General features: G+C 34.0%; 1 protein-coding gene across 4 annotated transcripts in view; it reads left to right on the top strand.

Moving 5' to 3' along the window:
- Positions 1 to 13,789, top strand: part of LOC138710388 (uncharacterized) — a 92,684-nt gene extending 78,895 nt beyond the window's left edge. For all 4 annotated transcript variants that reach the window (XM_069841271.1, XM_069841270.1, XM_069841272.1 and 1 more), the window contains exon 6: positions 13,385 to 13,789. In XM_069841271.1, the coding sequence (XP_069697372.1) occupies positions 13,385 to 13,471 (87 nt within the window). In that variant the 3' untranslated portion in view covers positions 13,472 to 13,789. The remainder of the gene's footprint in view (positions 1 to 13,384) is intronic.
- Positions 13,790 to 15,542: the final 1,753 nt, after the last annotated feature.

The raw sequence follows: 15,542 nt of genomic DNA, 5'->3' as shown, positions 1-15,542 counted from the left end.
ACTGTATAGCTTGTGCACAAACAGAAGTCAGTTTGTGGCCACTATACTATATTTTTAGTATAAATACTACACTGTATAGCTTGTGCACAAACAGAAGTCAGTTTGTGGTCACTAGCCTGTATTTTTAATATATATATACACTGTATAGCTTGTGCACAAACAGAAGTCAGTTTGTGGTCACTATACTATATTTTTAGTATAAATACCATACTATATAGCTTGTGCACAAACAGAAGTCAGTTTGTGATCACTATACTATATTTTTAGTATAAATACCAAACTGTATAGCTTGTGCACAAACAGAAGTCAGTTTGTGATCACTATACTATATTTTTTGTATAAATACTATACTGTATAGCTTGTGCACAAACAGAAGTCAGTTTGTGGCCACTATACTATATTTTTAGTATAAATACTATACTGTATAGCTTGTGCACAAACAGAAGTCAGTTTGTGGTCACTATACTATATTTTTAGTATATATACTACACTGTATAGCTTGTGCACAAACAGAAGTCAGTTTGTGGTCACTATACTATATTTTTAATATAAATACTATACTGTATAGCTTGTGCACAAACAGAAGTCAGTTTGTGGCCACTATACTATATTTTTAGTATAAATACTACACTGTATAGCTTGTGCAAATACAGAAGTCAGTTTGTGGTGACTATACTGTATTTTTAGTATATATACTATACTGTGTAGCTTGTGCACAAACAGAAGTCGTTTGTGATCACTATACTATATTTTAGTATAAATACCAAACTGTATAGCTTGTGCACAAACAGAAGTCAGTTTGTGGTCACTATACTATATTTTTAGTATAAATACTACACTGTATAGCTTGTGCACAAACCGAAGTCAGTTTGTGGTCACTATACTATATTTTTAGTATAAATACTACACTGTATAGCTTGTGCACAAACAGAAGTCAGTTTGTGGTCACTATACTGTATTTTTAGTATATATACTATACTGTATAGCTTGTGCACAAACAGAAGTCAGTTTGTGATCACTATACTATATTTTTAGTATAAATACCACACTGTAAAGCTTGTGCACAAACAGAAGTCAGTTTGTGGTCACTATACTATATTTCAGTATAAATACCAAACTGTATACCTTGTGCACAAACAGAAGTCAGTTTGTGGTCACTGTACTATATTTTTAGTATATATACTACACTGTATAGCTTGTGCACAAACAGAAGTCAGTTTGTGGTCACTATACTATATTTTTAGTATAAATACTATACTGTATAGCTTGTGCACAAACAGAAGTCAGTTTGTGGCCATTATACTATATTTTTAGTATAAATACTACACTGTATAGCTTGTGCACAAACAGAAGTCAGTTTGTGGTCACTATACTATAATTTTAGTATAAATACCATATTGTATAGCTTGTGCACAAACAGAAGTCAGTTTGTGATCACTATACTATATTTTTAGTATAAATACCAAACTGTATAGCTTGTGCACAAACAGAAGTCAGTTTGTGATCACTATATTATATTTTTTGTATAAATACCAAACTGTATAGCTTGTGCACAAACAGAAGTCAGTTTGTGATCATTATACTATATTTTTTGTATAAATACCAAACTGTATAGCTTGTGCACAAACAGAAATCAGTTTGTGATCACTATACTATATTTTTTGTATAAATACCAAACTGTATAGCTTGTGCACAAACATAATTTGGTTTGCGATGGTTTTAGTTATTGCCTTGCAGACTGACAACAAAATCCTTTTACTCGATACTACATTATTTATTCGTGCGTTGTTATATGATCTGTCATATGAATATCAAACTTTTCTTACATCTTCAGCAAATATGAAGAAAATTAATATCCGGAATGTCATAAATATTACTTAAATAAAATTCTAACTCTTGATACATTTATGAAACATCATTGAATAGCGCGAAATTATAAATAAATATAGACAAATGAAATTGCTTAAATTAACAGTAATTCAGTACAATGCATTTTTAAACACTTGCTTCAAATGATTAATTTTGTTGTTACTATTGCTTTAGTGCAGTGGTTGTCAACATTCGCTGAAATAGGTAATGGGTAAGCAGTATATCGTAATATGCACCGTCGTGCAGAAGAGATAGGGAGAAAGCATAAGCACTAGTGGCCATGGTTGCACGATAGTGCAGTCTTTTATCCACGTTAAGATGCGCTAGACCGAGGGTGCACTGTGATGATGACCGCTGCTTATTAAAGCATTAGGCATTAGCCTAAAAATTTGGCCACAAAGGATTTAGTTTTCCTGTACTCTAATATTTTTAGAGAGATGGTATCGGACATTTGAGGTTGCGCATCTATTGAGATGGTCGAGATCATAATTATTTAATTTCAATTGCACAGAATACAATTTGATATGCTGCAAATTCTTATGTCTTGAAAGTGGCCTGCTGAGCTATCGTGGTCTGTCTATAGCCTGAATATTTTTACTATAGATTTTCGTGGTTCTTAGGGTATTATTACACGATTGTTTGAAATAATATTTCGTTTCTTATTTTAGTGACATCTTCATTATATAACTTAAATTTGAATCGAAATTTACTTTATTCATTTAAAGAGTAAATTGAAAAATGTTGGTTATAGTCATGTAGAAATGTTTGTACTTATTTTTTACCAAGAAATATGCTGCTTTGTTATCGCTTACATCACAATGAGAAGGGATCCACGGCAAGGTAACCTTCTTATTCAGTCTTTTTAAGTGATGCATCATTTTTCTGCAGCCTAGAATGTTACACATTTTGAGAATTGTATAGCAATTAATCATTGTAGCGCTGCGCGTGAATCTGACAATATTACAACATCTTTTAAATCTTTTACCTGCACAAGAGATTTTCTTAGGATATGAATGCAGAAGCAATCTTTTTCATCAAAATCTGTTGTGTTCTGATACACTGAGCGATACCAGGAGGTTCTTTCATCTTCCTCAGCTCCTGCTCCTCTATCTTAATATATAAAAGTGTATGTATGTATGTATGTATGTATGTATGTATGTATGTATGTATGTATGTATGTATGTATGTATGTATGTATGTATGTATGTTTGTATGTATGTTTGTATGTATGTTTGTTTGTATGTGTGTATGATTGTATGTGTGTATGTATGTATGTATGTATGTATGTATGTATGTATGTATGTATGTATGTATGTATGATTGTATGTATGTATGTATGTATGTATGATTGTATGTATGTATGATTGTATGTATGTATGTATGTATGATTGTATGTATGTATGTATGTATGTATGTATGTATGTATGTATGATTGTATGTATGTATGTATGTATGTATGTATGTATGATTGTATGTATGTATGTATTTATGTATGTATGTATGATTGTATGTATGATTGTATATGTATGTATGTGTGTATGTATGATTGTATGTATGTATGTATGATTGTATGTATGTATGTTTGTATGTATGTATATGTGTGTATGTATGTATGCATGTATGTATGTATGTATGATTGTATCTATGTATGTGTGAATGTATGTATGTATGATTGTATGTATGTATGTGTGTATGTATGTACGTATGTTATGTATGTATGCATGTTCTCTATACAATTCTACACATTCATAACCAGGAGAAAAACATAGGCTATATTAAAATTGTTAAAATGGACGTTAAATTATTTTAAAAATAAATAAAAAATAAAAATAATTACGGTCAAACATTCATGTGCAATACTAAAATGCAATCTTCTATAGTCAATTGTTCTTTATTATTTTCTTTTGTATTGAACATCGACTTTCACGAGGCTATGGAAATTATAACACGAAATTAAATAACAGTGTTGATACACATCATGAAGGCTAAATCTAGACAATTCATGCAATACGTATCTTTATGCTCGACCATGCCGAAATGTAGTAATTATACACCTGGTAGTAGCCCTTTAATGCACCTCATTAAAGTACACCTATTCATTAAAGTTCAGGTGTTCAGCCAATGACAAGTTACCTTTGTACCATTATAAAACCGCAAGTATCGATTATTCTCGGATATGCGATCGAAAGACAATTAGCGAAAAGTCACGGAGGCTGGAAATCCAATTCTGTCGCAGAAGGTTACGTTCTGTTACTATAATGATTAGCGTTAATTGTAAATAATATTCAAATATATTCAATTTGTCATCTCGTTTTTCAATTCTAAATCAATTTCCAGGTTATATCAGACTAATGTTCATCTTATTCTCTATCAAGGTCAATGACATTCGGCCTCGGAAAAAATCAATACTTTCGCGTCTGCGCACATCTCACAATTCAGGTCAGTTCGCACATAACCATAACATGACCTAATTTTGAATAATTTCAAGTTAGAAATATGGTCGAGCATAAAAAGTCGTATGAAACTTGCCTATAATGGTAATTAAGACTGTCGTATGAAAATTATGAAACGAGCGCAAGCGAGTTTCATAAACAAATATACTTGCGTCTTAATTACTACCATTATAAGCTCTTTGCATAATATACACTTACGCAGTCCAGAACCGTATCATGTGTTTCTCGATGCAGTTGTAGATAGTGAGCAGACTGTGTTTTATCCAACTGAATGCTTGAAATCTTTGAAACCACAAGGATTGCTACCATATAATTCAATACTTAATATTGAATCAACAGTAGTACCATTGCGAAATGACCCACAAAAGTTATGCAATGGAAGAAGGATTGGTATGGAAAAAACTCATTCAAAACGTAGTAATGGAAGTGACAATATAAACTGTCAGAACGAAAGGAGATGATGTTTTTATCCCACACATTCCTATGATACGCACTAACATGTCTTTCGATTTGAAGTAACAGCAATTTCAGTGCGACTAGTATTTGTAATAGCCAAAGAACAGTCGCTCAAAGTTGCAGATAGTAATTTAAAAACTCCGCAGTTTTCAAATTGTCAACTATATTTTATACAAATAAGAAAAAAAAAAAAAGATTTTACACATATCAAAAAGAAATTCAATTATACTTTTGTCATATTGCTAACGTAGTATGTGTATGTACGTAAGGCGAGTGAAAACAACACTGTATTAATTCTAAAATATACGTCTCTCAAAATATTGTTGTTCATATCCGAAAATGTGTTACTGCGAAATTCTAACCGTATAATCACGATGCCAATGTAGTAAGTTATGCGTTGTGGGAATAATCTCAAATGAATGAATGAATGAATAAATAGATGAATAAATGAATAAATAAATAAATAAATAAATAAATAAATAAATAAATAAATAAATAAATAAATAAATAAATAAATAAATAAATCCGGTATACGTCTCTCAGAATATTAGTCTTTATGTTAAAAAATGACTTATTGCGAATTTATATTGTATTTGTATTCTGTGTATAAAATAAGAATTAATGTAATATGTTCTGAGTTTGTGAGATATAGTTTCTCAACTCATACTAAAAAGATAGGCGTACAGCAGTCAACGGGTAAAATATCTTCCAATATAAATTAAATTATATACGTATATATTGATTCTTTGGTACGATCAATAAAGAGATAAATTTTGGCTGTCGAACCAATGTGTTCAGACTGGTAGGCTAACAAGGGAATTCCTTGTTTATCTTCAGCTGTCTCTGAAATTCAAACGAAAGCACACACAGATATGAAATTAAGTGAAATGCACAGCTTCATAATCAATGTACAGATCTTATAATTATTTTATCTCTGCCCCTGTGCAATGTCACATTTGTGGTGGGGAGGAAAGGAGACGGCAGAAAGGTTGTAATGCTTTTTAATACGTTGCCTCCGATGACTAGTAAGATAAGATAAGCCACTTGAAATTTAACAGTCAGTATATTGGTATTCGGCCGGGTTGGCGACTGTGAGTAGTGAAACGGGTCTTGCTATCAACTTTCGCGGAAATGTGCACTTTCCTGTTGAACCTTGTATAGACAGGTTTCAACATGTTCCTACAAGTTTATACATGTTCGTATATGCAGTTTAACTTCATCTGTTGCACTATAAGAGCTGATGCAACTGCAGCGAGTGACACACTTGTGCCGATATCGGCTCTATCAACACCATCCGCCTCGCTAGTAAAGTCGGTCGACTCTACAGAACTTCCGGTCGACGATCTACACATTCTGCTGAAAGGAATATTCATCTCAGGCAATACAACTTTCGAACGCCGCGAAGGTAATTCCATTGTATTGAAATTGGAAAACCTCGCCGAGAAATTCGGCTATTATAAGGAACTACTACGAATTGTTCCTATCAGCCCCCACCTGTCGGAGAAGGAAGCTGCTACATTTCTCCAGCTGGTTGCCAGACGCAACGTCTACACCACCTCGCCCGGCAAGGATCAGCGAAAGGAAGAAGCGCCAGCAGCACATTCTTCAGTGAGGACGAACAGCAGCAGCGTGGAATTCGTCTCGGGACCCCGTCCAACTAAAGGTTCAGACTATTTAAGTCAACTGATAATTAAGTATCGGGGTACGTCGTACACGGCGTTACTCGATAAATGTACACCACAGGAATGGAAATTGCTAGTGAATAAATATCCTTCAAAGTATTTACTGTGTAATCCAGGGCCGAACATGAGAGCTGCTCCGTATAGTCGGCCAAAGCTGCTCTCGCTCCCCAAGGCAAGCCGGAGCAGAACGCTCACGCAGTGGCGGACTCGCATTACAGCTACCTTCCCTGCATTAATATAACAAGAGCCACGGTTGTTCTAGTCATTCAGTCTGTCAGTACATAATAGTTTATAAGGATATTACATCAATCTATTGTACAGTACAGACTATAACACTCTTATTAATTTAATGAAATTAACTTCGCTCTATGCACACACACAAATCATTAGGCTTGTTTACATAACCCATACGCACATACTGCAATCTCCTCACCACTGTTTTACATGACAGGCGTATGGCTTCCACTTCCCCTACTTGCTGTGGACAGAGTTCATCTGCCAATATAATTAAACATCGCTTGATGAATTCACCTTCGTTGAATGTTTTCAATTCCTTTGCAATTTCGTGGCTAATTTTGTAGCTAATTCTCATAGCCGATTCACCAAGTGCATTATTGTCATCCTGTTAATATATAATATAATATAATATAATATAATATAATATAATATAATATAATATAATATAATATAATATAATATAATATAATATATGATATGATGATATGATATGATATGATATATAATATAATATGATATATGATATGATATATGACCATAAATTAATACAACTTAAAGAAAATGTTTCTCAGGTACATTATATTAGAGTATCTATTAGATATTTATATTGCATTATAAGTTATTATAGTACATTTAGTAATATATCAATTTAAATTATACAAATATTATGATATATCATAGGCCTAGTATAGTATAATTTAAATTCATATATTACAAAATGTATAATAACTTATAATGCAATGTAAATATCAAAGAGATACTCTAATATAATGTACCTGAGAAACATTTTCTTTAAGTTGTATTAATTTATGGCGTTCATTACCAACATATTTGTCATATTCAATAGCATGTTGTAAAAAATAATGTCGTTGGATATTGAACTTCTTAATCAGTTGGAGTGTTTTATGCCAAATTAAACACTTTGCTAATCCACTGCTCTCTACCAAAAAGAACTCCTCCTTCCATGATACATTAAAAGCATTGGGAGTAGCGGGCCGCTTTAGTGTATGAGCGGAAGCTCCGTCTTCAAAGTTCGCCATCATACTGCAGAGTCACCACTGCACCGACACTGAATGAAGTACAGTATGCATACGTCACAGCGCTCGCAACACCCGCTCTTTAAAGCACACAGCGCTCATTTCTCAGAATCACGTAATGTGCCCAGCCCTGGTGTAATCAAATTAATACCTGTGTATAAATTTTTGTAAAGAAAAGACTGTCGGTAGAAAGAGAGGATAGGTTTGGATACCTATTGGACTGTGCCAAAGATGGGACCAGCCACAGCAGAGATGCAATTAGTCAATTGTTTATTCGAAATGATATTGTTCCTAATGAAAATTTCTTAAATAAATCTTTGATTTTGTTGGAAGAACCGTTCCTTACAGACGGCACCTGCGATGATATGAAACGTATTTTGGCAGGGGCTCTGGTACAGGTAGGCAAAAAGTACATCTCCCGATAGAACCTCCGTCGTACCCCGATACTTATGACAGGCAATCACGAGAAACTAGGTAAAGGATATTTAAGTCCTGCCTACCAAAGGAATATTCATAGCTGGCAACACGGCATTCGAAAGATTCGGCGAGTATAGATAGTTACTGCATATTGTTTCCGTAAGCCCTCATCTATCAGAGAAGGAGGCGGCCAGATTTCTCCAGCTGGTGGCCAGACCACCTCGCCCAGCAAGAGTCAGCAACCTGGAAGAGGCGCCAGCAGCACATTCTTCAGCGAGGACGAGCAGCAACAACGTGGATTTCGGATCGAGACTCCACCAAATAAGAAGTTCCGAACTTTTTAATCAGTTGATAACTAAATATCAGGCGACGTCGTACACGGCGTTGCTCGACCGATGTACTGCCCGAGAATGGGAAGTGTTGGTAAATAAATTTCCTAATAACTCTTTGTTTTTTAATAAAATTAATATCTGAATATCTATTTATGTAAAGAAAACATTATCGATAGAAAGAGAGGATAGATTTGGATACCTATTGGACTGTTCCAAAGATGGGACAGACTGTTTTAACAGTCGCCGGCAGAGATAAAACGTAAGATCTGTAGAACATTGATACAATGCTAAGTGGGCGTATAGGGACCGAGGGATGTGTTTTTGTTTTGCTGAACTTCAAGACAATGCTAATTCATTTAAAGTTTGTGTGACTGTAGCCTAAATATATGTTCGTTTGGTTTTATTTCATTTATGACTTGATTTTTAATTATTTTATTTCTATTTCTGGTGATGTGGAAGAGAAGGCCTGATGGTCTTAACTACGCCAGAATAAATAAATAAATAAATAAATAAATAAATAAATAAATAAATATATATATATATATATATACAGTATATATATACACACATACATACATACATACATACATACATACATACAAATTAAAACACATCTGAAAATGAGGCACGTAATGAAATGTTTTTTTATTTTATTTTATTTCATTGGGTTATTTTACGACGCTGTATCAACATCTAGGTTATTTAGCGTCTGAATGATATGAAGGTGATAATGCCGGTGAAATGAATCCGGGGTCCAGCACCGAAAGTTACCCAGCATTTGCTCGTATTGGGTTGAGGGAAAACCCCGGAAAAAACCTCAACCAGGTAACTTGCCCTGACCGGGATTCGAACCTGGGCCACCTGGTTTCGCAGCCAGACGCGCTGACCGTTACTCCACAGGTGTGGATATGAAATGTTTTCTTTCGTTGCCTGATCTGCAGTTGATTTAAACTGAGTTAATCCTTTCAGGCATTTGGCTAAGAAGTTCATTAATTCATCTAAGTGACGCTATGTGAAGATTCATTTTATGAGGAGGAAAGCTTGTTAAAGACAATTCGTTTTGGTTGTCAATAGTTGAGTTTCTGAGATTTCTGAAAAGTCTAACAATCAGTTTAATTTAAAAAAGAAGCAAAAAGAACGACCCAGGCAACGCCGGGTGCTTTCAGCTAGTAGCTTGATAAAAGAGATCCATCCGTGTGGATTTGTAACGACTATTTGTGTGGGCAATGTAAGTTATCAGTTTTCAGTTTTAAATTTTTCATACGGTGTAATTACTATGCCAGTTTCATAGTCCTCGGTTAAATATGATTTAGGATTAACACTAGGTTTTCTTTGAGGTTCTTTTTAATATTTTGTGTCATATATATGAAACTCTTTAGTATTTTCAGTCTAGTAAGAGGTCTTAAATTTCCTCATTGATTATTTCTTATTAATGTCTAATGTCGGTATTGTGTTACTTATTGCCTGTTCTTTTAATTCCTCAGCCTATGTGCCGAAGCTGCCAGTTATAATTTTCATAACATTAAGAGAGGAAATCCAATATCAGGATAGCTGCGTTTAAAGAATTAAAAATAATACAGCCTACTATTTAGTCCATGATAGAGAATAATCATCAAAGTACGTGAAGGATAATCTGCATTTATAAATAAAATATTAAATGAGCAGTAACTAGTTTTAACATGTGCTCATATATGAATATGGCGGCTATCCTCGTATAATCATATATTTCATTTTTCATTTAAATCGGGTTATGCAAATGATTATGCACAATAAGCAACGAATCACATATAATTTGATGACCAATGCCTTGCACTACACTAAGTTTGAGTCCAAATCTTTTAAACACGTTCACTGTAAATTTTGTGATTGCACCTCGAGCATCAAAAAAGAGACCCAAGACTTCCCAGTTATCAATACGACATTTTTAATTCATATGATCACAGCATGGTCCATAGTGATATTCGTATTCATTTCTCAAAGTATATAATCTCAATACCGTTTTGGATTTTAAGGTGTAATAATAACCCTGTCTGCAGGATGTCATACATAATCGTTTATTTTCCACGATCATAAATTTACAACATTTCTTAAAATTTAATTTGTCCATAAGTATACTGTAATTTTAGTGTCACCGCCATTATGTAAAGTTGTATGGGAACAAGTCTTATGATCAAACAATTTCAATTATTTGTATTCTTAATAATAATCTTTGTGAATGATGTAACTGGTGAATGCAAGTTTTCCTGGTAACAATAATTCACTGGAAAACAGTGATTTTGTTAAATGTAAAATTTTTGCTGTTTCTTATACAGGGTGTTTCCGGTCTAGTGTTACAAATTTTCAGGGATGATGGCGAAGGGCACATGTATCAATTTGAGATAAGGAACCCTGGTCCGGATATGACTGAGTCGAAAGTTGCAAGCAAAAATAGTTCTGTGGAAATGAAATAATTTTATTTCTCTGTACACCTTATTTATTTGTTTTTATCTGAACATCTTACACAAACTCTATTCATCTGACGTTGTTTACGTTGTCTACTTACAGTATTCCATTCACTGCGCTCTCTGAGGGATGGGGACAGGAAACTACACTAAAGCAATGCAGACAGCGTAATGTGTAACGGACATGGTCGGTCCTGATATACACGTCTGTAGACAGCAGTGTATGTGTACAAGTTGCAGTGTCCAGTCGATCAGTCCTAGTGAAATGGAGAAGTATACGGGAGCGGAATATGCAGACCTGATTTTCGAATACGGATGAGCCAATGGGAACAGTAGACAAGCTCACAGAGTTTATCGGTCAAGTACCCACGTAGGAGACATCCGGCCCATACCATATTTCCACGACTGTTCCAAAAGTTAAGGGAAGGAGGGCACGTGGTGCGAAATTACAATTCCATTTCCACACAACTATTTTTGCTTATAACTTTCTACTCAGTGATTTCCGGACCATGGTTCCTTATCTCAAATTGATACATATGCCCTTCCCCATCATTCCTGAAAGTTTGTAACACTAGCCCGGAAACACCCTGTATAATTTCACCTGCTGATTCCAAAAATGAAGTCAGAATTTTTCTACTACCCACCATTTTTTGTTTGTAATTTTAGAAAAATTAATTAAATTTGATTCTTATATACGGTCCTTAACATAATAATGGAAAGAAAATATTTCATTTTCATTTTTCTTTTGCTTTAACAACTGACCTACAATGTTAGATCATTGTTGCCTGTCAAGTCAGAATTCTTGAAAATAAATTTTATTCCTCATAAGTTTGTGAGAGATAGTATTAATTCTCAGTTGAATTGGAACTTACATTAATGAAACAAGTTTCATAACCTGTGTTTTCTTTGCCTAATTTTAAATGCGGTGAAAAGTGTCATATAAAGTGAAACATGCCTCGAAATACTGTGTAAAGCACATAAACAATTTTTGTTATGTATGTGGTTAGTTAACTCCGAAAGCACACAGGCGAATTTTACTACACTAGTTAAATGAAATTACGAGTGTTAAGGCTGATTCACAATAAACCGGGAACGGAAACGACAACGAGAACGAGAACGGAAATAATGTTAAAATAAATGTATTTAAATGTAAGCATTCACAGTTAATTATTGTGAATGCTCACATTTAAGTATATTTATTTTAACAATATTTCCATTGTCGTTGTCGTTTCCGTTCCCGGTTTATTGTGAATCAGCCTTTAATTTGATTGAAAAATAGATGAGGACAGGAACTGAGCTCCTGAAATCTGTTGTGCTCCATCTAATTCTATTAACTGATTAGCTAAAAGGATCCCGTGATATGCCTTTTCTAGTTCCAATGATATGTCAGGAACCTAAGGATCATTCAACAGACTGTTACTTTCTAGAAACCACAGATAAGAAGATTACAGAGAACTTGTCAGCGAGCTGATTGAGAACTATTAAGTGATGGGGTGCAATATGACTCTCAAAATAACTTCTTGGATTCTTATCTATTATTTCTTTCCTCAAAACCTTCGGGTAGTGACCGAAAAACGTGAGGAGCGTTTTCATCAGTATTTTTCTGAGATGGAAAGACGCTATCAGGAAAAATGGAGCCCAAATATTCTGGCAGAATACCGCCGGAAACTAAAAAAAAAGAAATGTTTTCCAAGCCAAGTATATCCTAAAATCTATTTCACAAACGTTTTAGCCTAGATCATACATACCCAGATACCTCGGCCTTATAGGTTTTGACGGTAACAACTTTTGCAAGGTTTACTATGCTGCCATCTAGTTGCATAAGGAGTCACGTCATAACTCCCACTTGATTGCATTAGCGACTGTACTGTCATTTCGTGTTCGTTTACGGCGGACGGGTGGCGATCCTAGCGGTTGTTCTCTTCAAGGTGTTGCCGATTTTAACATAGGAATGAGCCATCTGTTACAAATATGACCTAGGGTATTAGGTAAATAAATATGATTTTAGGGAAAATGTTACAAGGTATGAATACTAGAAAAATTTGAATTAAATTTCATATAATTACTCAAAAACCGTGCGTGATAGAAGAATTTTGAAAACATATTTGACATCAAAATGATGTACTGTAAATATCACACATTCTTTACCTTTTAACAAAAAATATGATTAATTTTGTTGACCAGTGAATTCACATAGCTACTTTTTTTAGTGTTTGCTTAATGAAACTTGCTGATTTCATATAATCCGTATTTCTTCATAACAAGAAAAAAATCCTTGATGTTTTCATATTAAAAGTAGCCTATACTGTATATTCAGAAATAATTCTCCACGGAACCTGGATGTGATACATTTCACACTCTCTAATAATAACTTACTAATAAACTCGAATATCGAGATGTTTAACTGCTCCTGATGGTAATGAAACTAAATTGCTTATACAACATTGTTTTTTATTCTAGGACTCCAATAACAATGTACGTATGTTCCGGAAACAGTTAATGGATGTGGTGAGACCGTACGTGGCACCGAACTCTACATCTTCCTAACCCTGGAATGGAAACTTCTATTTATCTTGAAGAAGAGACTTCCTGTTTAGAAAAAAGAAGATTATGTGTGTGCAAACGAAAATTTTGGAGAGAAGATATCATGTCATAGAGACTTGAACGAACTGTGCAAATATGTCGATATTCTATACATAAAGACTAAGTAAATTAAAAACTGAGTTTAGGAATTAAGTGCCTTTCTGCGGTTTAAAGATGAGGCGTTAAGACAAGACTATATCTCAAATTATTGCTCTAGTTGTTAATGATATTTTTATAATTATTGATTCTCGATTTTGTTGAAATATAAACAGTTTCTAGTAATCTTTACTTTGTCCATATGTATCTCTCCTTAAAGTTTTGTGTAATTTTATGACTAAGGTTGACATCCGTTTCACATCATAATGTAATTCAGTCAATGGTATCCAGTATGCGAACTGTCATATGAAAACATAAAACTGATGAACGGCTATGCAAATAGACTACGTTTAAAGAAATATAATTTGCTGCGCAGAAACTTTATAGCCACCATTGCAGCATCTCCACCGCCATCAAAACCTTACTCTTCTTCTTTAACAGAAAACTATTGTTGTCAACTTCTCTACACAACTTTCGGCGTTTCTTTGGTCCCTGGATGGCCGATGGGTAGCATTTAAAACTTTCAATCTCATTCCGTTCTCGAGTAGCCTATATATGTGCTGAAAGTGATGTTAATTTTATCTAAGTTGATCAATAGTCTACTACACTTACTTACTTACTTATGGCTTTTAAGGAACCCGTAGGTTCATTGCCGCCTTCACATAAGCCCGCCATCGGTCCTTAACCTGTGCAAATCCAGTCTCTATCATCATATCCACCTCCCTCAAATCGATTTTAAAGATAGGTACGATTATGGACTCCTTCCATTGTTCTGGTACAATTTCCTTTTCCCAAATTGCAAGTACAAGTTTATCAATTTCGCTGGATAATGCGCTTCCACCCTCTTGTATTAATTCTGCTGGAATTTGATCAATACCTGGAGACTTGTACTTCTTCAGATTTTCTATCACAATTTCGACTTCTGAAAATGTGAGTTCCGGTATAAATGGCTCAGCAGTTTGTATTTCAATTTCGTCTCGATCATTTCTATTTGGCCTATGTGTATTTAGTAGTTGCCCAAAATAGTTTTTCCATCTGTTAAGGATCGAATGAGAGTCTGCAAGTAAGTCACCATTCTCATTCTTGATCACGTTTACTTTTGCCTGATATCCATTCTTAAATTCCTTTATGCCCTTATATAAATCTCTAATGTTTTTATTCTTACTGTTTGTTTCTACTTCATTCAGTTTTTCCTTTAAGTAATCTCTCTTTTTATTCCTAAGTGTACGATTTTCTTCCCGTCTTTAATTGAACTAATTATGTCTATTCGCCTCAACTGGATCCTGTAAGTATTTCAATTTTGTCAGTTTCCTTCTTTCTAATACCGTGTAACAATCATCGTAAAACCACGGTCTCTTTTTCTTAGTTTCATAATAACCCATGTTGTAGACATCCCGATATTAAAAAAAAATTGAATCACTACATTTTACTTGACTTGTTCATGTCTCTACTCAGTTGTGATGGAGTACCCATCTGTTGTGGAAATGGAAGAAGAATGTGTGTAGCACACTAATAGCCACTTTCATGAACAAAAGTTTAATAGTTGCTTAAGGGATTGTTAAGTAAAGGGTTATTAATAATTTAACAAATTGTTAAAATGAGCAGTTTTCAACGTCTGTTTTAGATGGCAGAACATTTCAGAATGTCGTCTCACAAAATGTCCCCAAATTTTATAATATTCTTAGCAAATGACACAAAATCTGAGCTCTCATGTGATCAGTGCGTGTTAAATATATAATTCGCAAAATTTCACACAGGTTTCTACATTTGTTATGAACATAAACAAGGATTATAACCCTAGCTAGGAAGTTGGTACCGAAACTTTTAAGTTGTGTAAACATGAAATATATATTTATTAGTGCTGTTGATCGATCAAAATATTTAATCGATTAACTATTTGAATTTATTCGATTAATATATCGATTAATCGAGTTTTTAT

The sequence above is a fragment of the Periplaneta americana genome, chromosome 12 (genome assembly GCF_040183065.1).
Source record: "Periplaneta americana isolate PAMFEO1 chromosome 12, P.americana_PAMFEO1_priV1, whole genome shotgun sequence".
Taxonomy (NCBI): domain Eukaryota; kingdom Metazoa; phylum Arthropoda; class Insecta; order Blattodea; family Blattidae; genus Periplaneta; species Periplaneta americana.
The sequence above is the reverse complement of the archived record's forward strand: the minus strand, read 5'-3'. Positions and strand labels throughout refer to the sequence as shown.